At 41.5% G+C, this 27,015-nt stretch overlaps 2 protein-coding genes and 1 non-coding gene across 7 annotated transcripts in view; 2 read left to right on the top strand and 1 right to left on the bottom strand.

Moving 5' to 3' along the window:
- The window catches only part of ZFX (zinc finger protein X-linked), a 55,765-nt gene extending 43,702 nt beyond the window's left edge, over positions 1-12,063 (bottom strand). For 2 of the 5 annotated variants that reach the window (XM_058712556.1, XM_058712555.1), the window contains exon 1: positions 11,397-11,908. The gene's annotated coding sequence lies outside the window, so the exon portion shown is untranslated. Of the gene's footprint in view, positions 1-11,023; positions 11,047-11,396; positions 11,911-11,949 lie in introns of those variants that run through there. The other 3 variants (XM_058712557.1, XM_058712561.1, XM_058712558.1) reach the window with 3 other exon arrangements.
- On the top strand, positions 10,504-11,364 carry LOC131503024 (uncharacterized). The gene has a single exon (XM_058714339.1). It carries the CDS (start codon positions 10,504-10,506, stop codon positions 11,362-11,364), a length of 861 nt encoding a protein of 286 aa, XP_058570322.1.
- Positions 12,064-24,544: 12,481 nt separating the features above from the next.
- Positions 24,545-24,646, top strand: LOC131503282 (U6 spliceosomal RNA). The gene has a single exon (XR_009257384.1). It is a non-coding gene; the product is annotated as a U6 spliceosomal RNA (small nuclear RNA).
- Positions 24,647-27,015: the final 2,369 nt, after the last annotated feature.

Genomic DNA, 27,015 nt, shown 5'->3' with positions numbered 1-27,015 from the left:
ATAAAAAATAAATTAAAAAACACAGATACATAAAGAAACCAATCTTGCTCTTCAAATCTACAACTACATTGTCAGCTAATCTTTGACAGAACAGGAAAGGATATCCAATGGGAAAAAGATAGTCTTTTCAACAAATGGTGTTGAGAAAACTGGACAGCAACATGCAGAAGAATGAAACAGGACCACTTTCTTACGCCAAACCCAAAAAGAAATGCAAAATAGATAAAAGACCTAAATGTGAGACCTGAAATCACAAAAATCCTAAAGGACAACACAGGCAGTAGTACCTCTTTGATATGGGCCACAGCAACTTCTTTCTAGATATATCTTCTGAGGCAAGAGAAACAAAAGCAAAATTAAACTGTAGAGACTTCATCAAAATAAAAAGTTCTACACGGCAAAGGAAACAATCAGCAAAGCTAAAAGGCAACCCATGGAATGGGAGAAGATATCTGCAAGTGACATACTTAATAAAGGATTAGTATCCATAATATATAAAAAACTTATACAACTCAACACCCAAAAAACAAATAACCCAATTTAAAAATGAGTAGAAGACATGAAGACACTTTTCCAAAGATGACCCACAGATAGCCAACAGACCCATGAAAAGATGCTCAACATCATTCATCACTAGGAAAATACAAATCAACACCACAATGAGATAGCACCTCACACCTGTCAGAATGGCTAAAATCAATAACACAAGAAACAACAGGTACTGGCGACAACGTGGAGAAAGGGGAACCCTTCTGCACTGTTAGTGGGAATGCAAACTGGTATAGCCACTCTGGAAAACAGTATGGAGGTTCCTCAAAAAGTTAAAAACAGAACTACCCTATGATCCAGCAATCACATTCGTGAGTACTTACCCGAATACAAAAATACTAATTCAAAGGGATACATGTATTCCCATGTTTACAGCAGCATTATCTACAATAACCAAATTATGCAAACAGCTCAAGTGTCCACTGACTGATGAATAAAGATGTGGTGAATATATATACAAGGGAATATTACTAAGTCATAAAAAAGAATGAAATCTTGACATTCGCAATGACATGAACAGAGCTAGAGAGTATATGCTGAGCAAAATAAGTCAGAGAAAGACAAATACCATATGATTTCATTCATATTTAAGAATTTAAGAAATGAAACAAATGGGGGGGTGGTGAGGCAAACAAGAAACAGACTCTTAACTATTCGACCAAACTAATGATTACCAAAGGGAAGGTGGGTGGAGGGGTGGGTTAAATAGGTGATGGGGATTAAGGAGCACACTTGTTGTGATAAGCACTAGGTGTTGTATTGATTTGTATGGAAAATTACTGTATTGTACACCTGAAATACTATATTCTATTATTTAACCAACTGGAATTTAAATAAAAACTTTTTAAAAATCTTGCTTTTCAGTATGATGAGTCAATAGTATCAATTTTCCCTTAATTAACCTCTACATTCAATCCAAATCCCAATACACTTTTGTTGTAAATCAGGTGACCTTATATATGTAGGTCTACTTTCAGACTATTCTATTCCACTGATCAATCTAGCTTTGTGCCCACTGTTTTAATCACTATAACTTTATAATAAACTTCGATATATAGTAGGGTAAGTCTTCCAACTTTTTATTCAAGATTGTCTTTGCTATCCCTGGCCCTTAACATTTCCATATAAATTTGAGAACTGGTATATCCAAAAAGAAAAAAAAAAAAAAAAAGTCCTGTTGGTATTTTGATTGGAATTCCATCAAATGTCTATATATCATAACTGATGTCTTTATATAATATTGACACTTCTCACCCATAAACTCTGTTATTTCCCATTATTTTAATTCTTCATTAAGTTCTTAGTAAAGCATTTTACTAAAGATCTTAGTATGTTTTTATTTATAGTATTATTTATTTACTTTTGAGACAAAGAGAGAACACGAACAGGGGAGAGGCAGAGAGATACAGCAAGACAGAGAATCCCAACCAGGAGATTGACGGCACTGAGCCCAACGTGGGGCTCAAACTCACAAACCGTGAGATCACAACCTGAGCCGAAACCAAGAGTTAGACGCTTAACAGACTGAGCCACCCAGGTAGCCCAGTATGTTTTTATTTAAATTCCAGTTAACATACAGTGCAGTGTTAGTTTCAGGTGCACGATACAGTGATTCAACACTTCCATACAACACATGCTACTTCACCACAAGTGCACTCCTTAATCCCCATCATCTATTTAACCCATCCCCTCAGGTAACTATCAGTTTGTTCTCTACACTTTAGAGTCTGTTTCTTGGTTTGCCTCTCTTTCTCTCTTTCCCCTTTGCTTATTTGTTTTGTTTCTTAAATTCCACTTATGAGTTAGATCATATGGTATCTGTCTTTGATGGACTTATTTCACTTAGCATAATACTCTCTAGCTCCATCCATGTCATTGCAAATGGCAAGATTTCATTCTCTTTTTTTACAGCTGAGTGATAGGTACTGGCTTTTAAATTTGATTTTCAAATTGTTTATTGTTAGTATAGACAAATACAATTAATTTTTGCATATCAATCAATGCTCCCCAATTATAATGCAGTAAAATCAGAAATGTCCCACGATAAAACAGGGGAAAAAAGAATCCCATAAATTTGAAAACAAAGTTCTAAAAAATTCAGTGGGCAATAAGAAAATTATGCAAATCACAATATATTTAGAATTAAATAATAAAAATTAATTCACGTCAAAATCACAGCATCTGGTTATAGTTCAGAGGGAAATTTATAGTCTTAAAGGCATATAAGAGCACAGATTAAATATTAATGAGCTAAATCTTCAACTTAAAAATTTAAGATATCAGGGGCGCCTGGGTGGCGCAGTCGGTTAAGCGTCCGACTTCAGCCAGGTCACGATCTCGCGGTCCGTGAGTTCGAGCCCCGCGTCAGGCTCTGGGCTGATGGCTTGGAGCCTGGAGCCTGTTTCCAATTCTGTGTCTCCCTCTCTCTCTGCCCCCCCCCCCCCGTTCATGCTCTGTCTCTCTCTGTCCCAAAAATAAAAAAACGTTGAAAAAAAAAATTAAAAAAAAAAATTTTAAGATATCAGAATAAATGCAAATAAAATAGAGTGAAAGAAATATTAATCATATTGGCAGGAAGAGCAAGGATCAATAAAAGAACTATTTGGAAAGCCTTAATAATACAATCAAGTTACTGGTAGTACTGATCAGAAAGAAAAGAAATAAATGAAATTAATATTTTAAAGTCATTAGAGAAGCCTATATTTTATACCAATATATTGGAAAATGTGTATTTTTCTGGAATATTGTTCATTTTGTATAAATAAACAAAAAAAAAGAAAAGCCAAAGTGACTTGCCACCATGAAAGTATTACTATATTAAAAACCAAATCAGAAAAGACAAAGGTTTCACACATGAATTCTAACTTTCAAGAAACATAGTATCTCTATTAAATACAACTTGTTTCAAAAAAATAATTCATCTTATCAAGTTAGCATAACCTTGTTATCAAAACAAAACAAAGACTACATCAAAAAAGACAGGTACATGGCAATGACAAAGGGATGCCAATATCCAGGGAATCCAAAGACAGTTTAAAATAGGAAATCCATTAATGCAATTTATCACACCGATAGATGCGGCAAAGGCACTAAAAAAATCAACTCCTGTTCGTGACGAAAACTCTGAAATGATAAGAAGATAAACTAATAAATAATAACTAGCCCGTCTAAAAACAAATCGATACGGTATGGTATTTGATGATAAAATATTAGAAGCACTCCATTAAAGTACCTAGACAAGGATGCCTGCTACCAATGCTTCCATTCAACACTGTGCTAAAGGCATCAGTCAATGCAGTTCCAAGAAAAATAAAAAAAGAGACAGGAGGCAGAAAAGTCATGGAAAAGAAGAAACAAAACCTTCATTATTCACATACAACTACTTAGAAAATATAAAAGAATTAGAAACTATCATTACTCACACATTTCAGTGAATCTAAAGATACTACCAACAAGAAGTTGCATCCTTGTTTTACATACAAAAAAAAAACAAAAAAAAAACCCTGACAAACTGATGCCGTACTTTGTTATTCAGAATGTTCAATTTAGATTGAGGCCATTCTTTTAGACTTAGACATATTTTATCAGATCCTGCACATACATAGAAAAGTAGAAGCAAAAAGAAATTGGTAGGGTATTCCTAAAACTTCACATTCAGGGTCCTACCATGGATTGCTCTTCTACTCAAAGCCAGTCAGTCTTTCTCAAGAATATCGCCCTCTGTCAAAAAAGCGTTGGTGATACAGCACTTCTTAAAATGCTCCATTATTATCTATAGGATATTCTTTCCAGTCAGACATCCACTTCGCAATTTATTCTGCCTTCAGTTGTACTGTCTGGCATGAAATAACACCACAGGGTACACGCTCATTTAAGTGGGGACAAAATGAAGAGTCCTGACCAAGTATGTGCACGTGTAGGCAATAACAACTGCATCGGACGACTGCTCGAACAACAGTGTTTATATGGTGATCTACATCTACTAAAAACCTATTTTGATTTCAGAAATGCTAAAATGTAGAGGGGAAAAGGGCATCTCATAATCTATAAAACATAGTAAGAGAGAAGATCAGCAAGGTTACATGATCAATACATTTAAGTCTGCAGTGTTCGCTATGCATTAGCAGTAACTAAATAAAAATATTAATTAGTAACAAAATCCTATTCACAATAAGAACTGTGTAGTATCTAGCAAAAAAAAAAATCAAAAGTTGTGCAAGAGTTTTATGAAAATCACCAGACCATGCTCAGATTCAAATCATCCCATTTCCACTACTTAGCATATATGTATCTTATACATTTACTCTATAAATTTGATGGAACTACAAAAATCCAATAGTTTTTCACAGACATTGACAAACGGACCCAAAAATAAACAAAGGAAAGAGCTTTAAAATTTCTGAAGAAAAAGAACCTATTATAAAGAAAAAAAAAAAAGATTTAGTTATAAAGCTATCATTATTAAATCAGAGTGGTAGAGTCAAACAGACCAATGAAACCAGAAGAGACAAACGAAAAATGGATGTGTCTACATGAGACTACAATAAATCTCAGGAGTTTCATTACGAATCAGGGGACAGAAAGGCTCAACGAATCCATATTAAAAAGATAAAATTAGGGGCGCCTGGGTGGCGCAGTCGGTTAAGCGTCCGACTTCAGCCAGGTCACGATCTCGCGGTCCGTGAGTTCGAGCCCCGCGTCAGGCTCTGGGCTGATGGCTCGGAGCCTGGAGCCTGTTTCCGATTCTGTGTCTCCCTCTCTCTCTGCCCCTCCCCCGTTCATGCTCTGTCTCTCTCTGTCCCAAAATAAATAAAAAATGTTGAAAAAAAAAAAATTTAAAAAAAAAAAAAAAAAAGATAAAATTAGATTCCTACATCACACAATAGAGAAAAAAAATTCCAGAAGAATTAATGACCTAAATCTGAAAAGCACAGCATGGGTATGACTTTAGGGTAAGGGAACAATTTCTTACAGATACAAAAAACATAAGCCATAAACGAAAAAAAACCTGAGAAGACTACCTTCACCTTAGGAAGTCCTACACAAACAAGCTAAAAAAAAGCCACAGACTAGGAAATGGTATTTTCAGGATGTATAATTACAAATCATTAGTATTCAAAGTAGAAAAAGACTATCCATCAACCAATGAGAAAAAGGAAACAATCCAATAGAAAAATGGACCAAAGATACGCACAAGCAAGTCACAAAATATTCAAATGCCCAATAAATACGGGGGGCAAAAAGCTCAGCCTCAATAGTAATCTAAGAAATGCAAAATGAAAACAGCAACGAGACACAATTTATACTCAACAGATTGGAAAAACTTGCAAAGGCTAATCTTTTGGCAGTAGTCTGGAGAAATACAGGCTCACACGCAGCTGGTGGGAGTGTCAGATGGAACACAATTTGATGATTAGGCAATTCCCAGTAAAGTTGACAAACGCACACTTTTGAATGTAGCAATTCTACATCTATAATCTCCAGAGAGAAGAACCCTGTATAAGGATGCTCACAGCAGCAATGTTTGAAACTGTACAGAACTACAAACAACATAAAGGCCCCTCCATAAGAATAGATAAATAAAGCACAGTGTATTTATACATTGAAATATATGAACCAGACTGGTAGCTTTCAAACTTCTTGGTCTCAGGACCCTTTTTACACTCTTAAAAAATGAGGACCCCAAAGAGGTTTCCTTTATGTGGGTTCTAGCTATAGATATTTACATTAGAGATTAAATCTTAAACATTTAAAAAATATTTATGAATTCATAAAAAATAACAAGCCAACGGTATATAAACATAACATTTAAAAATAGCTGTTTTTCAAAACCAAAAAATTAGTGAAGAGTAGCATTATTTTACATTTCTGCAAAGCTCTTTAAAATAGGCTTAATAGAGAACAGCTGGATTCCCATAACTGCTTCTGTGTTCAACCTATTATGACATCATGTGTCGTGCAGCCTCTGTACAGCACTTGTGCAGTGCACACAAGAACGCAGCCAGAACAATCTCAAGGATCCCTGGGAATTCCTACAGCACACTTTGAGAACTGCTGAACTAGATCCACGTACAAAATGGGTAAACCTCAAAAACGGTGTTAAGTGAAAAAAAATCCATGAAATGACACACACAGTATGATACCACTTATGTAAAGTTAAAACACAAAAAGCTATACCTGATACTGGGTTTGGTACATATATATTGGGACAATCGTTACTTCTGGCAAAGAAAAGACAGGAATGGGATGGACACTCTTTAAACAGATCTGTGAGATTTTCTTTCTTCAAACAAACAAAAAAGTTATGAAGCAAATATGTAATAAAATATTTAAGATCTGTTAAATCTAAGTGACACTTGCTTTTCAGTAGTTCTGAAATTTTTCACAATTTAAAATTTTTAAATATATTTTTTTAAATCCTAATGGCTGTATATCCACTCCCCAGCTAGTTTTCCTTAAAGTGTTTACACTTTAATAAATGTTACAAGATACCTGGATTTTTATAAAAAAGTTGTTTGGAAAAATAATCTGACAGGAATAAGAATAGACTGGCCATATTAACCGAACAGTTAAGGAGCAGGGGTTACCCAGCTCATGTGGTGTGCCTTAATATGTATACTCCGTGTGGTCAAGGGACACATGGACTAGATGCTTTAATACTTGAAAACTAATCAACTACAAAGTTTTCTGCACCCAATAACCGAGATAATTGTTTTTAGAGGCAATGACCATGAGCCAGGTACTGCTGGAGGAGAAGAATAAAAGAGAACCTATCTCTACATTCAGAGTTTAGGGAAAAAATGACAAAAATATAAACACACAGTTAAAATATAATAGCATTAAGTAAATTTAATGCTAAATTAAAGATGTCCACACTGCTATATGAGCTAGAGAAGAATGAGCCGGGAGAAACGACAGTGCAATTAACAAAAAGCAAGCTAGACAGCAAGACTTGTTTGAAGGACTCTGGGCTAAGAAAAAGAAAGAAACAGAAGATTTTCTATAAACAGTCTAGACATCTACAATATACCAGATAAATCTGGTTTCAGCCACGTTGAGACAGTAACATACCTGGGTAGGAGATGGTCAGCAGGCAACTGGAAATGCTAGATGAGAAACACGGTAAAGAACACTGAAAACAGGGGCGAAGATTCAAGAAAAAGGACAGAGGATCGACCTTGAGGGAAATCCCAAAACAGAACACAGAGAGAGCACAGACAGAGAATTTCTGAAACAAAGAACACTTTTATTTGATACACCCGATGACATGCTGTGTAAGTTTCTCAATTTCGGAAATAGTGGATTTAGGAATAAGTGCGATGAATAGAAATAAAAGCAATGGCGAAAGGAACAAGAAGACAAGCGAGGTTTTTTAACATGAGCAAACCTAGGAATGTTTCTAAGGAGAGGGAAAGGCACCAGCAGAGTTAGAGGGCAATGATGCAAGCGAGCAGCAGAATCACGGACAGAGCCCCGAGGACAGGCCTGAAGGAGGCCAATTCTTCCTGCAGCGAAAGAACGCGAGGAAAGCCTAGGTAGAGACAAGAGGAAGAGCATGCAGTGGAAAGGAAGCAAACTCAGATGCTTAGATCAGACTGTTGTCTATCTTTCTGGTTTAAGTCAGAGATTAGATAATCTCTGCAGAGGCTGAAGGGTTTCAGGACGAGTTGAAGAGTTTAAGAATAAAAAAAGTCTTGAATCGCCAGTGTGCACAAACACAAATAACACAAGTCGTCAGTGACAATTACGATCCCAGATGGGGTTAAAGAGGAAGCGTTTACAAAGAGCAACGTTGACAGAATTTTTTTTGTAATGCTCTGCGGGCACGTTTTTAAAAAAGGAACCTTGCACCTATCTGAAATATACACATAAATTAAAGACTAACACCTCATTTACCCAAAATGGTTGGGTAATAAGGTATTACACCAGTTTTCCAGATCATCAAGGTCTACCCTTTTAGGCAAAAACATTTTCTATTTAACAGTTTCCAATAGAAATCCTTCTGAACTACGTTATTATCTGTCTTTTTAACCATGCAACTTGAATCTCCTTAATCTTAACCATCCACTCATGCTGTCCCGGAACACCTACTGCTGCTGTACTGTGTGCGCAGCTACACAATTTTCTCTTTTTTAGAGCTCTTCCACGTCTTTCCCAGCTGTCCAGACATAAAGCAACCGATTCTTCTTCTAAGTTTATGTTTATCCTTACCACCTCAACAACCGCAGCCCACTTGCTTACCAACTTGCTTCTTGTTGGCCTCCTACAACGCACTGTTTCTCCAACTTTTCTAAACCATGGCCCCTTATGATAAACACGAGAATCTTCAGTTCCCTCCCGTCCTCTCACAGAGCATCACTGCTATGACCTCTTGCAGTCCAGGAAAAACAAAAAACTGAAATAACTTTCTAGTGAATACTTATGCTACCTACAGATTTATATCATAAAATTCTAGGAAACACATTCCGCACGTGTGCATCTAGGACAGTCAGATATTAATCAAAACATGAGAAGGCTTGGCTTAGCAAACAGTCCAAGTCCCATATCCAACAAAAGGGTAGTTACTCTCACCAAGGGGAAGAACAGGGGTTGCAAAAGGCCATCTGAAGGCTGCTGCCTTTTTAGTAATCTTTCCTCTAACCTAACTTTTCAAACCGACTTCTTAAAAAAATTACCATGAGAATACTTACAGGTTCATTGCTTACCTTCGTCAAGAAACCCAGAGCACTAGTGCTGCAATTCTCAACCCCGGTATGTGAAAAGTTAGAAACCTCTCACTCTTGTTTACTACAGAAATTGTAACTCAGAGCAAGAAGTTATTTGGAGCCAGAAGTGAGGACAGAAAAGAGGAGCAGCTGTTTAGTACAAACGGATCAGTTAAAAAGTAGCAAAACTGGCTGGCTTAACTTCTGAAGTCCGGATAATCATTCAGGCAGTGAGAACAATGATCCACTTGCTACTCTCATTATTTCCCAACCTGGAAAACTTTTCCTAGTCCAGTGGAGCCGCTAAGTGAACACAAAGCCCAGCTCAGGTGTGTCACCACCCTACCTGAGGGCTTTCCTGCCTCCCCTGTCATATAAGCCCCTCCACCTGGCAAGCAAGTCCTTCCACCTTTTCTAGCCGGGATTCCCACCACCCCCCCCTACCTTCACCATCTACTCCTGCCAAAACTTCCCCCCTCCCCAAATTCTTGCTCTTTTGCGAAGAAACTTCACCCTTGAAATGCCCTTTCCCTACCCCCACCTGTGCCTAACAAAGTCCTACCCATCCTTAAGTAACCTCAAAACGTCACCTACTTGAGGAACCCTTTCCTCATGCTCTAAACGGAAACCCTGCCTTCCTCTGGAACCCCAGTAATCGGTTGCACCTTTTACGCCAGCACTTCAGTGCATTTCACCTCGTCCCATCCGCCTCTGAACAACGAACTTCTTGCAGCCACCGTCCGCATTACAAGAACCTTTCTAATCTTTCTTATCACTCAGCAGCACAGTGCATCACTAACACTGGGTTCTGAGTTTACGGGGGAGTTGTGCAGTATGCAATCAAACGCCCTTTAAGGGACGAGATGCCACTTAAAATTTTTCAAATTAAATAAACTAACACACAGGACAAGCACATGAACGATACTGCAAGAAAATTTTAAAAACCTGTGTCCTTGCTCCTCAAAAAAAGTTCACACCAACAGATCACTAATTGCTTGGACGCCCCCTGTGAAGAAAGTTGTTTTCAAATAAGCGAGTTGCAAAGACTCCTTAAGAAACTTATTCCTCCGTTTTCGTGCGGTGCAATTTACACTTTTCCCCCTACTGGATAAAACAGTTGTGAGAACTCATTTCCTATCAAATTTTATCTTTATTTCTTTATTCAGATACTCGAGAAAACATTTGAGCGTTGGAAAAAACCGCATCGAGGGCAACATGATAGCCACGTATGACATGGCGTGAAAATAAAATGTCGTGGAGTTCCATTTGCCGTAGTGAGCCCAGATGCCTGAGCTGCCACCCGTCCCGACGGCCCCCCGGGTGGCTACAGGAGGAGAAAGGCGCGGGGCCAGGAACGCTGAGGGACGAGATGGCCGCCTGCGGCAGCTCGGTTAAAATGCAGCGGAAGCAGCAACCAGTCACGGGGCTGCGGCAGGCAGGGCAGCAAGGTGGCGCTGCCGCCGAGCGCCTAGAGCCTGAGCGCCCATCATGGCGGCAAGGGCAATGGCCGCTGTGGGGAGCGAGCACGCCCCCTCCGCGCGCACACGCTGCCGTGCCGGGCCTCGGGGGCCCGTCACCGGAGCCGCCGCCGCCGCCGCCGCCGCCCGCTCTCCGACCCCCCCTCACGGGCTGTAGCGGAATTTTCTCTTCAGACGCCGCCTTCAAGATGGCGGCTCCCCCTCCCGACAACCCCCTCAATCGTCCCCTGCAGCAGGCGCCGAGCCGCCGCCATCTTGTCCCCCGTCCCTCCCCCCCTCGCCGATATTTACATAGCGAAAATCGGCCCGGCCGGCCTGCGGCCTTCACCTCACGCCTGCAGCCTTCGCCTCCTTGCCAGGCCTCGCCCCCGCGCGGTGCCCCAGGCAGGCCGCGGCGCCGACCCGACGCCCCTCCGCCGCCTCCCGGGCCACCGGGCGACCCTCCCCCAACCTCCGCCCGTTCACGGAGCGCGCCTCCGCCGCCGCTCGGGGCAGCCGGGCTCCTCCCCGGGCCTAACTGCGGCCTCCTCGGGGCCTGCTCGGCGCCACGCGCCGCACCGCCCGGCCTAGCGCGGAAGGGCGCCTCGCGGGCCGCCGACCAGGCCGGGACCAGGCCGCTGCGCGCGCGCTAGGCCCCACGGCCGCGGCGGCGCCCGGAACTCACCGGACGGGCGTGCGGGCGGTCGGCGACGGTGGCGGGTGCTGCAGGCCGGCCTTTCTCTGGAGCACTGGGCCGGGCTCCGGCTGGTGGGGCGGGCGGAGGGAGGGAGGAGGGGCCGAGCTCGGAGCTGACAAAAAGCGGCCCAGCTCCCCGGCACGGGCCCGCCGTCAGCACGTCACGTCACCGCCCGGGAGAGAGACCCAGGAAAATGCGGAAGGGTAGATAGGCCCCCTCCTCCGCCCGGTGTGTCCCCCTGGCGCCCCGGGTCGGCGCCGCTCACGCTCCGCGACCGGGGAGCCCAGTGGCCTCGCTGCGGCGGGGTCTCCGGCGGCCGGAGTCTCCGTGACAGCGCCCCCCTTCTTTCCACCTCCTCCGCGCTCCCGCCCGCCGCCGCTACACACGCGCCGCTGCCGCCGCCTCGGCCGTAAAGCCTGCGCGGGGCCGCGGTCCGCCGACCCCGCCGAGAGGCAGGCGGCCCGCACCCGACCCGGCCTAGCCGCCCCCCACCATCTCCCGCGGGCCTCGGCCGCCCCCCGGGCCCTCCCCGGGGACCTACCGCCTCTCCGCGCCCGTCTTGGCCGAGGCGCCTGCTCGAGTTGTTTGCAGGCCCTCAGACCCCCGCCCGCAGTAAATGTGTTTTCTTCATCCCTGTGGCTGGAGAAGATAAATTTAGCAACCCCCGCCGTCCCCTGCCTTCGCTTAAAAAAAAAAAAAAAAAAAAAAAAAAACTCTTTGAAATAAAATGAAAATAGGCTTGCCAGTCTAAATGGGTGTGTGGGCACGAGGAGGGGGAAAAGGGTTATCTCCAGCTACTACCAAGCCGTCTATTTTTTTTTTTTTTTTAAACAAGCATTCAGTCAAAGGACCTAGCTGGTGTTATTAGTTTGCGGGAAAAAAGGATGAGGAAAAGGGTTAGCTTTTGAAACTGGTTTCGCACATTGCAATGAACAGGAATTTTTAATGTATATTTTCTATATATCTGTATTTCAGAGTTTGGGAGCCTATGAAATGTAAGTCTTGTGTAATTGTTTCATAAATAATGAGTTTTCCACAGTCTTAATATAGAGGTAGTAGAATTGGGTATGGATATTTTTTACAAACTACTTAAGCGCTTAAAGTTTAAAAAGATTTAGGAGAAAAAGAAAACTATATATTTGATTAAACAAGGGTTTATCAACTCCAAGAATGTCTATTTTGTGTTTTCATTAGTTTAAATTTTTATGCTCTTTCCATTCTGAACTTGGGACCCAAACTATGTTTACAAGTTACTAGTTAAACGTTAAACAGTGTAATCCTTACGTTAATCCAGAATGACATGTTTTCTTCAGTTCACTAAATGTTCGACAAAGAGATTTTTAAACAATAAAGAACACAAAAGTTATCAAACAAATAGCATATTGGTGTGAAGCCTCTTTAAATACAGAGGCCATGTATTTTAGGTTCCTGTCATAACTTTCTAAAACTCCCACAATGCAAGTTGTCCATTCCCTCAGACATTTTACCATTATAAAATCCTTTCAAGAAGAAAAAACAAAGGTATAATAACAATAAATCTCTTTGAGAACGTACTGGAAGGCAATTTTCCTCTCCAGGCTTTACCTTTGGTTTTTCTGAAGAGATAAAATATCCTTTCAAAAATGGTGAATGACAGCGTGTCTTCACCATTTATAGAAAATTGTATTAGGTTGTGATACAGACTGTATTCACAGAAAGGTAAATAAAACTAATATTTTTTCAAGTAAAAAAATGAGAAATATCTGTACACACTAATACAATTTCAAAAAAGGGTTGATAACCAGTGTTTAAGTACTTTCCAAGGGAGTCCATTAAATGCTATGGTATGTCAAGAATGGGGTCTCATCATCGTGAGAACAGCAGCATGAACACAAAAATCTAATGTCAGCATTCTTGTTAGTTCTTCCATAATCACCATCAAATGCTTCTAAGAACACCAGTATAAAGCACTTCAGAAAAGAGTATCAAGGAGGGTAAATAAAAAAGAGGTTTCCTCCATTTAAAAGTCCAGAAGTAGTTTAGGTCTTCAGACTTTTCAAGAGCCCTTTCAAACATAAGACACAGTTAACTTTGATGGGAAACAAGGAAAGACTGCCCTAGTTCTATTAATTATAGTAGATAAAACTTTACTGCAGTACAACAAATATTCTGTAGATGATTGTACAGATGAGCTCAACTCTTTTTGAGTTGTCAAAAAAGGGAAAGTAATTTGTACTTCAAATCCATTTATGGAAGGCCATAAAGATGTGTATGATAAAAATCATTTTCCTAGAAATACACTCAATATAAAACACTCATGATAAAGTGAAGGAGCAAAGAAGGTATAAGGAGCAGAGATCAGAAATTGTTCAATGTTATTATAACATATATAGTTTGTGGAAATGTTCACAATAAGACCCGCAGGACACCTAAGAGCACTGAAAGCATTTGGTAATCAAGCAGTGAGTGGTGAAGGACTTGACACCTTGCACTTGAATGACAGCCTATCTTGCACTGATACTTTTGTTCAATGTTTTGGTATTTGGGACCTATAGAATTCTGGACACAGGGAGTAAAAATACGTGGTGCTTGCCCTGGGGGAACTGCAAACAAGGAAGCTGTGTGTGGCAGAATAAAAACATTCTTAAGTGCTTTCATTTTCTCACTTAAATAAACACACAATAGAGGGAAATTTTATTTAGGTAGATGGAGAGCAGAATATTTCAAAGACGTATGCTGTGAATACAGAATAGATGGTTTCAATGCAGTCACATGGATTTTGGTTATGTGCTACAATTTATTTGTTCCTTCAGAGCTGTTAATGTATATCAGATAGTTAAAAGCATCTACTCAAGGTTTTGACAGTGTTTTAATAACTTAACTAAAATCCCTGACATGTTTATAGGTCCTGGAGCCAAAAATAATACAAGGCCTTTCAATCACTTTTCCCAAGAAAGATTAGTCGAAAAGAAGCCATTAAAAAAAAAGAAGAACAAGAAGAAGAAAAGCTGTTGATTTTCACTCCACATCACTGACTGATAGAAATCCAAATGGGAAACAATAAATTATTGGCTTAGAAAATAGAGACCTTCTTGAATAAAGTTGTAGTAACTCATTATTTTATATCCCAAAGGTTGAAAAATATTTACTTTCCCCTAGAGAGGCCCTGGTTTTATTGAACCAAGCATGCCCTATAAAAATGAACCATTTATCTGATACTTGATACTTAAGTCATACTTACCTTAACATGAGCAAGTTGCATCACGTTGGAATTCAGCTGGCTATAATTAATGTCAAGTAAGAATTTTTAATCTGAGCCTTTAAGCCACACACCCTCTCCAAGGGAAATAATTTTAAAATAAACAGTGACTGACAATTAGGTGATTTTCAAACAGTATTTTTTTCACACAAGTCATTAGTTGAATAAGACATTGCTTAATTACTGAAAGTCACCAATAGCCAAATTCTCATGGATTATAAATCACAGAACACTGCAAACAAATTAGCTCCACTACAAAGGTGAAAATCAATATGTGAGGCCCAGAAACAATGACCCGTCTGGTGCCCAGACTGGAGCCTCGATGTACAATTTTCCACTAAAGGAACCAAGGTTTCTGGGAGAAATGACTGATTCCTGGGCTGAATCAGAAAAGTACAAAGTGAACTAGGAATATCTCCTCATAACAGAAAGCAAGGAAAGAAAATGTCAGAGCTTACTAGGGGTGTGTCAAAAGGTCTCGGGGGGCCAATTTAAAGAGGCTCTAGTTGGCTAAAGATGAAAATATTTGAATGTCAAAATAATAACTGCTATAGGGGCACCTGGGTGGCCCAGTTGGTTAAGCATCCAAATCTTGGTTTCGGCTCAGGCCATGATCTCACGGTTTGTGAGTTCCAGCCCCATGTCGGGCTCTGTGCTGACAGTGCAGAGCCTGCTTAGGATTCTCTTTCTCTCTCTCTCTCTCTCTCTCTCTCAAAATAAATAAACTTTAAAAATTAAAAAAAAAAAAGAATAACTGCTATGGAATGAAACACATCAAGTATGTTTGTGAGTTTATAATCAGACTTTAAAAATGATCAATTGCACAGCTTTGTGAATGTACTAGAAACTAGTGAACTATACAATTTAAAAGATTGAATTATATACCATGTGTATTATATTTTGAATTTTTAAAAATGATCACCTTTGGAGAGTGGTAGAAAACCAACTCATTGTTTTGCAAAAGTAAAGGGAAAGATGAAGCACTTATCCTAGATGAACTTTCCTCAGGCTAAACAAATAGCTGATAAAGGGAATTTTCTTTTAATAATTCTGCTAATATATGAAAAAGACTTGATGGAATTAGAATGTCACCATTTTGCAACCCCTAATGAATTCATGGATCTAGGCAATGACCATCAATGGCTGCTAACCAGAGTGACAACTAGACATATGCCTCATGACGAAAGGACACAAAGCCAGCACCTAAAAAAATCATACCTGAACCTGATCAACTCTTCAGTTCTAGTTGCCAATTTATAGGTAATACAGGGAACAGAGAAACATATCGATGAAACCTCAGGGATGCAATCAACAAAATTCAGATGGTGAGAAACACTAGAGGACCTGCTTTCTTCAACAAATAAATTATAGCAAAAAATTTAAGAGGAAACCAGTAATAGATAATAAAAGACTTAAAAGAAATTATTAATGGGGGCATCTGGGTGGCTCAGTCGGTAAAGCGTCCGACTTCCGCTCGGGTCATGATCCGGTTTGTGAGTTCGAGTCTCGAGGCAGGCTCTGTGCTGACAGCTCAGAGCCTGGAGCCTACTTCAGATTCTGTGTCTCCCCTCTCTCTGCCCCTCCCATGCTCACGCTGTGTCCGTCTCTGTCTCGCAATAATAAATAAATGTTAAAAAAAATTTTTTAATAAAAAAATTATTAATGAAATGTACTGTATGAACTTTATTTCAATCTTGATTCAAACAAACGAGTGTACAAAAATGATGAGACGATTAGAGAAATGTGAACACTGGATTATTGTCAATGTGAACTGGATATATACTGATATAAACAAATTACGTTAGGTGTAATGATGATGTGATTATATCTTCAAAAGGGTCCTTACCTTTTAGAGATAAATTATCAAAATATTTACAGATAATATGATATGCTACTGAGGAAAGACCTATACTCTGAAAACTATAAAGCACTGATAAAAGAAACTGAAGATGTCACAAATGGAAAGATATATTGTGCTTATGGACTGGCAGAATTAATACTGTTCAAAAGTCCATACTACCCAAAGCAATGGGTAGTATGGGATTCAATGCAAGCTCTATCAAAATACCAAAGCATTCTTCATGGAACTAGAACAAATAATCCTAAAATTCGTATAAAACTACAAAAGATTCTGAATAGCCAACGCAATTTTGAGAAAGAGGAACAAAGCAGGAAGTATCACCGTCTCAGACTTCAAACTATACCACAAAGCTACAGTAATCAAAATCAAAACAGTACAGTACTGGCACAAAAAAAAAAGACACCTAGATCAGTGGAACAGGAGAGAGAGCCCACAAATAAACCATTCTTATAAGGTCAATTATCCTAAGACAAACGAGGCAAGCATATAAAATGAGGAAAAGAAAATCTCTTCAATAAACGGTGCTGGGGAAAATGAATAGCTACATGCAAAAGAATGAACTGGACCACATTTTTATGCCATACACAAAAATAAACTCAAAATAGACCAGACTGGGGCGCCTGGGTAGCTCAGTTGGTTGAGCATCCGACTTTGGCTCAGGTCACGAACTCGTGGTTCATGAGTTCAAGCCCCACGTCAGGCTCTGTGCTGACAGCTCAGAGGCCTGGAGCCTGCTTCGGATTCTGTGTCTCCCTCTCTCTCTGCCCTTCCGCTGCTCATGCTCTCTCTCTCCCTCCCTCAAAAAATAAACATTAAAAAAAATTTTTTTAATGGACCAAAGACCTAAACATGAGACCTAAAATGATAAAACTCCTAAAAGAAAATATAGGCAAAAATCTCTTTCACATCAGCCTTCTCAAAATATTTATAGATATGTCTCCTGAGGCAAGGGAAGCATAAGCAAAAATAAACTCTTGGGACTACAACAAAATAAGATTTTGCACAGCAAAGAAAACCTTCAACAAAATAAAAAGGCAACAGAATGAATGGGAGAAAATATTTGATATTTGATATATCTGATAAAGAGTTAATATCAGGGGCGCCTGGATGGCTCAGTCGGTTAAGCGGCCGACTTCGGCTCAGGTCACAATCTCGCGGTCCGTGAGTTCGAGCCCCGCGTCAGGCTCTGTGCTGACAGCTCAGAGCCTGGAGCCTGTTTCAGATTCTGTGTCTCCCTCTCTCTGACCCTCCCCCATTCGTGCTCTGTCTCTCTCTGTCTCAAAAATAAATAAATGTTAAAAAAAAATTTTTTAAAAGAGTTAATATCAAAATATATAAAGAACTTATACAACTTAACACCAAAAAACAAACAAACAAAAAGCAACCAAACAATGTGATTTAAAAAGGGGCACACTGAGCACACATTTTTCCAAAGAAGACATACAGATGGCCAGCAGCCGCATGAAAAGATGCTTCACATCACTAATCATCAGAGAAATGCAAATTAAAACACAATGAGATACCTTATATCTGTCAGAATGGCTAGTATCAAAGAGACCAGAAACAACAAATATTGGTGAGGATGTGGAGAGAAGGGAACCCTTTTGTGCCCTGTTGGTGGGAATGTGAATTAGTGCAACCACCGTGGCAAACAGTATGGAGGTTTCCCCAAAAATTAAAAATAGAAATACCATATGATCCAGTAATTCTACTTCTGGGTACTTACCAAAAGAAAACAAAGATACTAATTTGCAAAGATATATGCACCTCTATATTTATTGCAGCATTATCTTCTTTGATTTTTAAAAAACATTTCCTTTATTCAAAAAAATTTTTTTAATGTTTATTTTTGAGAGAGAGAGACCACAAGCATGCATGAGCAGGGGAGGGGAGGGGCAGAGAGAGAGGGAGACAGAGGATCAGAAGTGAGCTCTGCTCTGATAGCACAGAGCCCAACACAGGGCTCAAACCCACCAACCCTGAGATCATGACCTGAGGCACAGTCAGACGCTTAACTGACTGAGCCAACAGGCGCCCCTATTTATTTTTTTAAGTTCTGTGCTCAACATGGGACTTGAACTCACGACCCCAAGATCAAGAGTCGCATGTTCCACCAACTGAGTCAGCCAGGCGTCCCTGCAACATTATTTATAATAGTCAAGAGATGGACTCAACCTTAGTGTCAATTGAGAGATGAAAGGATGAAGAAGATGTGGGAATGGAATGGAATATTACGCAGCCATAAAAAAGAATGAGCGCTTACCACTGCAGCAACAAGGACGGACCTAGAGGCTATTGTGTTAAGTGAAATGAGTCAGACAGAGAAAAATAAATACTGTATGATTTCATTTATATGTGGAATCTAAAAAACAAAACAAATGAATAAATAAGCAGTCAGAAAACAGAAAGAGACTCATAAATAAAAGAGAACAAACTAGTAGTTGCCAGAGAGGAGGTGGGTGGGGGCATGGGTGTGATAGGTGAAGGAGATTAAGAGGTAAAACTTCCAGTTATAAAATAAGTCACAAAGATGAAAAGTACAGCATAGGGAATATAGTCAATAATCCTGTAATAACATGGAAAGGTGACAGATGGTGATTACACTTATTGTGGTGAGCATTTGATAATGTACAAACTTGTCGAATCACTATGTTGTACACCTAAAACTAATGTAATATTGTGTGTCAATTGTACTTCGATAAAATGATATGCATTATTCTCTTTGTGTATATACTTGAAATTTTCTGTAGCGAGTTAAAAAAAAAATATGGGGTGCCTGGGTGCCTCGGTTGGATAAGCATCCGACTTCGGCTCAGGTCATGATCTCACGGTTCATGAGTTCGAGCCCCGCCTCGGGCTCTGTGCTGACAGCTCAGAGCCTGGAGCCTGCTTCAGATTCTGTGTCTCCCTCTCTCTCTGCCCCTCCCCTGCTCGAGCTCTGCCTCTATCTCAAAAATAAAATAAAGATTTAAAATTAATCGATTAATTAAAAAAAATAAACATACAAAGAAAAAATTACCTTCACATTTCAAAGAATCTTTGGAGCGGGGCAAGTATTACAGATACTTGTTGCTTCCCTTGTTGCTTTTCTGTGGACCTTATAACAGCACTTATTTTTAAAAACCATCAGCATAATTAAACAATGAAATCAACTAAACCACATATGATTAAGAAAACAGCCCTGGTTTTCAAACTTGCAAGCAGTATCTTGCTAAAGATGTGGGCTGCTGGCTCTCAATTCCTAGAAATTCTAATTTTTAGTAGGTATCGTATAGGGCTGAGGAATCTGCAGTTTAACCAGGAGCCTGGGTGATACATAGACAATTGGGCCACACACCAATATACTTTAAGAAACATTAGTACCTCTGGTAAATGCCTCTTTGCCCACATTTATAAGAGTTTTTCTTGGATTATAAAGAAGTAAAATTGCTGGATATGGCACATTTTCAGTATTACTATCCAAAATGAATGTACTAATACATATTGCTTCCAGTAGGAGGAGAGAATTCCCAATTCCCCGTTTCTTAGCCAACTCTTGATGTGCTCATACTTTCTAGTTTTTGCCAAGAACATAACTACCTTACAGAATGATCTTTCAGTTAGCAACATTTGCTAAAGCAGCTCTTGAAAAATCTGCCACATTTTGAACAAAGACTCCTTTTCAATGACATAATGACTTTTCACCCCAAAATTCGTTAACTAAATATGCTAAAAGAAGTGATAATTCAACATTACAGTTTAAGGCAAAAGTATTCTCACCAATTACAAGACATAAGAATTCCTCAGCAGAGAATCTCATATGGAACAAATTTGAATTGTGCTCTATGTTTACATGAACCACAAATGTTTTTTGCTTGTTTTTGAACACAGACATCAAGCAAATAGAAACAAACATCCCAAATTGAGAACAAAACAGGAAGAAGCAGCTGGCAGAAATGTGGAAAGTTTCATAACTCTTGAAAAGGTGAAGGGAGCCGAGGACACGGCAGGAATGTGACAGAATAAAATTAAGGTTCCAATGAAGTGTGAATTGTGCACGTAAGACTCAGGCGATGGGCAACGGAGTCCCCAGTTTATGGTCATGAAACTTCACATGAAAATGCAGTAAGAAGTAGTCAGAGCCTGACATGATCTGGTCTGGTGAGGAGTTGGGAAGGTTTTCCCGGTAAAGAAAGACCCCGTGAGTAGCCAGAAAACAAACGGATTATGAATCAAAGGGTTACCGAGTCCCGTGCTCTGGAGCACAGCCTCTGCAACTTTAAGGCGCACACAACCCCCACCCCGCACCCCCCCCCCCAGCCCCCACCACCGGGGGCGTCGTGAACGTGCTGTTCCGCTGCAGCAGCGGGGCCAGGACCTCCCGGAGGCTCTGCATTTCCAGCAAGCCCCTAGGCCGGGCCTCTGGGCTGAGCAGCGGGGGTTCCTGGGATCGCCCGCGCGGTCGGTGGCTCCTCGCGCTGACCGCTCAAGTGTGTCGCTGAGAAGTCGTGTGCCGCTGCCAGAAGGACAGTGGGCCGGGCGAGGGGCAGAAACTCATTCCCTAAGCGGCCGGGCCGGGGGCAGCCGGTGCCTTGTAGGCCCTTCCAGGGCCTCAGGGCCCAGGAGGCTGGGAGGAAGCCCTCCGGAGATCAATACCGGCACCCACGTCCCCGCCCCCGGGAACTCAACGTTCGGAGGTGGGGAGGGATGGTAGAGACGGGGAACACAGACCGTCGCCCATAGGCAGGTGCTCGCCGCTCCTAGCCAAGAGGCGCAATAACGAAAGCTCGTCGGGGAACCAAGGTTTTCCTAAGCTTGGGGAAGATCTCTCTCTCTCTCTCTCTCTCTCTCTCTCTCTCTCTCTCTCTGTGCAGGCTGAAAGAGCTCCCCGCACTTCGGGGAAAATCACCTACCCACGCACAGACACAGTTGGCAACAATCTGTAACCACAACTTGGAACTACAAAAAGCCCCGCAACCACTGAGGCGGGAGGAAACCGTCGTTCGCTGAGGGCTCAGCCCGTGTTCTGCACGCTACTCGCGGCTCTACTGAATTCTCTCCCCTAAACCTCACGGCTTCCAACCAAGCCGCGCGCGGCGCCCGCCTTGACGTCGACTGGCCTCGGGAACCCTGAGCGAGTCTGGCGGGAGCCCTGTGCGCTCCAGCCGCCTCCGCTGTCCTCCAGCCCTTGCCGGAGCAGACGGGCGCCTCTGGGCTCCCCGCGGCCCAGTCACCCTGGACGAAAGAGAGTGTGTCTTCCGGTCTCGCCGCGGAACCGCTCGCTCGGTTGTCTCTCTGCCGCGTGCGTGCCCTCGGGTCGGTGGCGGAGGCCGAGAGGCCGGAGTGAGATGACTGGCCAGAGGCTGAGGCCGCTACGGTTAGAAGCCCTGGCAGAATGAAAAGGTCGGAGTGAGGGAAAACGAGCCGATGGAAGGGAGGAAGGATGGCTTGGCCAGCATGTGCAAAGGGCCCAAGGCGGGGAGGCCTAGGACTTGCCCCGCTTTACACACGATGCGGGCAAGGACTGCAGAGGTCAAGTAACTTGCCCAGAGTCACACATCCAGAGCTCTCCACCGCCTAGGCTAGAAGGCAACAAAGTCAGTTTGATGTCAGGCTTCTCTGCAACATCAGTCTTCGGCAGAAAATGGACCAACAGCTAGGGTTTTTAGAGAACAGGGTTATACCGGAGGATTCCTACTCGCGGCCAAATGGTCTTTCGCAGTAATGGCTGGCAAATACTAAGCACACACTGGCAGGCACTCTTCTAAGTTTTAAGAGGGCCTCTGCATTACTACACCTGATCTGCCAGAGGGGATGATGACACATGTTGCAAGAGGGTAACTGGGTAGGGATAGTGGCCCGTACCCTTCTTACCGTTCTTCTCTGGATATGGAACCTCTGCCCTGTGAGCAAGCTGGAGCGGGAGTGATCAGGTCCCAGGACTACGGCCAGCGGCGCATGCAATAGAACTTCTGTCCCACAGTGGAGGCTGGACAGGGGATGGAATCTCTCTAATTCTCCTTAAACCTACCTGGACATATAGGTTCTGCAACACCGTTGGAGGTGATGAGAGATGCTGGTGGCCCGCCTTTCCTGGAGGGAAACCGTAGTCCTAGATTGGGAGCTGGGAGGAAATGGAGCCCCATCTTTTTGGCTGCATCTTACAAAAGTAGACATTCCATCACATTGATCTGGGAAGTAGGAAAGAGTTTGTGGCACAAATGTCACAGACTCCCAACTAAGTAACAAGTTCATTGCTGAAGTTTTACTAGTAGTAGATTTTCTTGGATAAATGTTTCTCTATTTGCCATATGTGCTTAGGACAATTCCAGAGACTTTAAATGGTTGAGTTTTTTTAAACAATTTTCACCAGTTAAATGGTTGTTTCACTGGGGAAAGTGTCCACCAACCTCACCCCCCTCCCCCGGTTGTGGAAGTCTGGACCTCAATCAGGTTTTTTTTTAAGGTGCAAAATAAGTTTATTTGATAGTATTATATAAACTCATGAGTCAAACACATTCCATGTGTGTCAATCCACTGCCGTTTTTAAATTTTATTTAAATTTTATTTTTTTAATTTTTTAATGTTTCTTTATTTTTGAGAGAGAGAGAGAGAGAGAGGAGAGATGGAGTGTGATCAGGGGAGAAGGAGACAGAGAGGGAGACACAGAATCTGAAGCAGGCTCTAGGCTCTGAGCTGTCAGCACAGAGCCTGGCACAGGGCTCGAACTCATGAACTGCAAGGTCATGACTTGAGCTGAAGTGAGATGCTTAACCAACTGAGCCACCCAGGTGCCCTTATTTTTATTAGAGAGAGAGAGAGAGAGAGAGAGAGAGAGAGCAAGCAGGGGAGAGGGGCAGAGGGAAAGAGAGAGAGAGAGAGACAGAGAATTTTAAGCAGCTCTAAGCTCAGTGCAGAGCCTGACATGAGGCTCAATCCCACGACCCTGGGATCATGACCTGAGCTAAAATCAAAAGTTGGATGCTTGGGGCACCTAGGTGGCGCAGTTGGTTGAAAGTCCGACTTCAGCTCAGGTCATGATCTCAAAGTTTGTGAGTTTGAGCCCCACATCGGGCTCACTGCTGTCAGCCTGTCGGCGCTGAGCCTGCTTCAGATCTTCTGTCCCCCTCTCTCTGCCCCTCCCCTGCTTGTGCTCTCCCCCCAAATAAATGAATATTAAAAAAAAAGAGTTGGATGCTCAACCAACTGAGCCACCCAGATGCCCCCCACACACACTGCAATTACTTTTATTGATGCTCAAATTATCCTATGACTAGGGGGAACTTCTTTATTTTTTTTTTTAATTTTTTTTTCTATTTTTTTTCAATATATGAAGTTTATTGTCAAATTGGTTTCTATACAACACCCAGTGCTCATCCCAAAAGGTGCCCTCCTCAATACCCATCACCCACCCTCCCCTCCCTCCCACCCCCCCATCAACCCTCAGTTTGTTCTCAGTTTTTAAGAGTCTCTTATGCTTTGGCTCTCTTCCACTCTAACCTCTTTTTTTTTTCCTTCCCCTCCCCCATGGGTTTCTGTTAAGTTTCTCAGGATCCACATAAGAGTGAAAACATATGGTATCTGTCTTTCTCTGTATGGCTTATTTCACTTAGCATCACACTCTCCAGTTCCATCCACGTTGCTACAAAGGGCCATATTTCATTCCTTCTCATTGCCACCTAGTACTCCATTGTGTATATAAACCACAATTTCTTTATCCATTCATCAGTTGATGGACATTTAGGCTCTTTCCATAATTTGGCTATTGTCGAGAGTGCTGCTATAAACATTGGGGTACAAGTGCCCCTATGCATCAGCACTCCTGTATCCCTCAGGTAAATTCCTAGCAGTGCTATTGCTGGGTCATAGGGTAGGTCTATTTTTCATTTTTTGAGGAACCTCCACACTGTTTTCCAGAGTGGCTGCACCAATTTGCATTCCCACCAACAGTGCAAGAGGGTTCAGGGGGAACTTCTTTAAGTTGGCTCCTGAGTCCTTTTGATATGACCCTAACAGTTGTTGACAGCTTTCTTACTGTCAAAATACTGTGTACTTTCTGTTCACTTTGGCAGTACAAATACTAAAATTGGAATGATACAGAGATAAACATGGCCCCTGTGCAATGATGACACAAAAATTCATGAAGCATTCCATATTTTTACAAACCATGATTTCAGTCATAAGTTGAACCTAAAAAACAAAACAAATGAACAAAGAAAAAAAGAAAGACAAGCCAAAACATGGACTTTTAACTATAGAGAACAAATTGATGGTTACTAGAGGGGAGGTGGCTGAGGGGATGGGTTAAATAGGTGAAGGGGATTAAGAATACACTTATTTTGAGAGCACCTGGGCGCCCCAGTCAGTTAAGCATCCAGCTCTGGATTTCGGCTCAGGTCATGATCTCACTGAGCATCAGGCTCCGTGCTGGGTGTGGAGCCTGCTTGGGACTCTCCCTCTCTCCCCTTCTCCCTCTCCCTCTCCTTCTCTCTCTCTCTCTCTCTCTCTCTCTGTCTCTCTCTCTCTCCCTCCCTCTGCTGCTCCCCAGCTCATGCACATGCTCACTCATGCACACACTCTTTCTCTCTCACGCACAAAAAAAGAGTACACTTATTTTGGTGAGCACTGAGTAATGTACAGAATTGTTGCATCACTATATTGTACACTTGAAACTAATATAACTGTATGTTAACTATACTAGAATTAAAATACAGTTCATACATACAGTTCAAAATACATACATACATACTGTGTACATTACCCACAGAATGCTTTTGGAAAACTGAAAAGTCACACTTACCAGTATCAAAAGGAGTATATATGGCTTCCAAAGAAATGAAGAAGATAAAAGCAAACACTCAAAAGGGAAAAAGAAATTTAAAATTCATAAAAAAAAATTTAAAAATAAGGAAACATTAAAAATAGCATAAATATATGACATTTATAATAAAAAATGTATTAGTGATCATGATAAATATAATAGAATCTACTCCTCTATTAAAAATTAAAATTCAGGGGCACCTGGGTGGCTCAGTCAGTTAAGCATCCGACTTTGGCTCAGGTCATGATCTGACAGTTCATGAGTTCAAGCTTCACATCAGGCTCTGTGCTGACAGCTTGGAGCCTGGAGCCTTCTTCGGATTCTGTGTCTCCCTCTCTCTCTGCCCCTCCCCCACTTGCACTCTGTCTCTCTCTGAGTCTCAAAAGTAAATAAAATGTTTAAAAAATATTTTTTAATTAAGATTCATAGGGGTGATTGGCAACTCAGTCAGTAGAGCATGTGACTGTTGATCTTGGGGTTGTAAGTTTGAGTCTCATGTTGGGTGTAGAGATTATTTAAAAGTAAAATCTTGGGGCACCTGGGTGGCTCAGTCGGTTAGGCATACAACTTCAGCACAGGTCATGATCTCGCGGCACACGGGTTGGAGCCCCATGTCGGACTCTATGCTGACAGCTCAGAGCCTGGGGGCTGCTTCAGATTCTGTGTCTCCCTCTCTCTCTGCCCCTCCCCGGCTCTCATTCTGTCTCTCTCTCAAAAAATAAATAATGAACATTAAAAACAATTTTAAGTAAAATCTTAAAAAATAAAAAGATAAAAATAAATAAAAATTAGGATTCACAAATTGGATTAAGAATTCTATTTTATGTTATTTAAATGAAACACAAAATGAAACAAAAATAGGAATGTAAAGGAAGGGGAAATATCGAAAAGAAATGCAAATTTAGAGGAATCAAAGATGTACTTACATTAGTACAATTTGACATTAAAAAAATGACCTTGAGGAGCGCATTGGTGGCTCAGCTGGTTAAGTGTCCAACTCTTGATTTAGGCTCAGGTCATGATCTCGCAGTTCATGAGTCTGAGCCCCACACCGAGCTCTGCGCTGCCAGTGTGGAGCCTGCTTGGGATTCTGTCTCCTCTCTCTCTGCCCCTCTCCTGCTCATGCTCTCTTTCTCTCTCTAAAATAAATAAACTTAAAAAAATAAAATAAAATTACACTGAAATTTATAAAGCCAAAATATGAAGAAGGATAGAGACTCACTTAACAATATGATTAATAAGTCTCATTTTAATAGATTCCTGGAGAGACACATGTATTGAATAGTAGATGATACACCGTTTTTGTTTCCTAGTGCCCATGCAGCATTCGTAAAAACTTGAATATATAGTTATACTAACAGTGGCATGTAAGCAGAGTTCAATTGCTAAAGAAGATTCACAGGACCCAAAGTGACAAGGCTTACAAATGTAAAAAGTTTTTTACAGGGGAAGGACATGTTACAGCAAGAGCACAGAAGTCAGACTATACATCCCAGCATATGGCTCACAGCAGGGCCTGGTGAGGCCAGGTGCAGTCTCCTATGGTCTTCTTGTGGTCCTACCAAACTGCATTCATCTCATATCTTCCCTGCCCCAACCCTAGAATCAGCCATTTCTTTAAGGAGCCCTGAATTCTTTTATCGGAGAATGGTATTTAGAAACAAAGATCTGGGGGCTAGGTGTGCTCATTGCTGCTGGCGCGTCACTG

This window comes from Neofelis nebulosa, chromosome X (genome assembly GCF_028018385.1).
Source record: "Neofelis nebulosa isolate mNeoNeb1 chromosome X, mNeoNeb1.pri, whole genome shotgun sequence".
NCBI classification, from domain to species: Eukaryota; Metazoa; Chordata; class Mammalia; order Carnivora; family Felidae; genus Neofelis; species Neofelis nebulosa.
The sequence above is the reverse complement of the archived record's forward strand: the minus strand, read 5'-3'. Positions and strand labels throughout refer to the sequence as shown.

Coding starts and splice junctions, on each gene's coding strand:
- LOC131503024 (XM_058714339.1), top strand. CDS start 10,504: ATGTCGTGGAGTTCCATTTGCCGTAGTGAGCCCAGATGCCTGAGCTGC.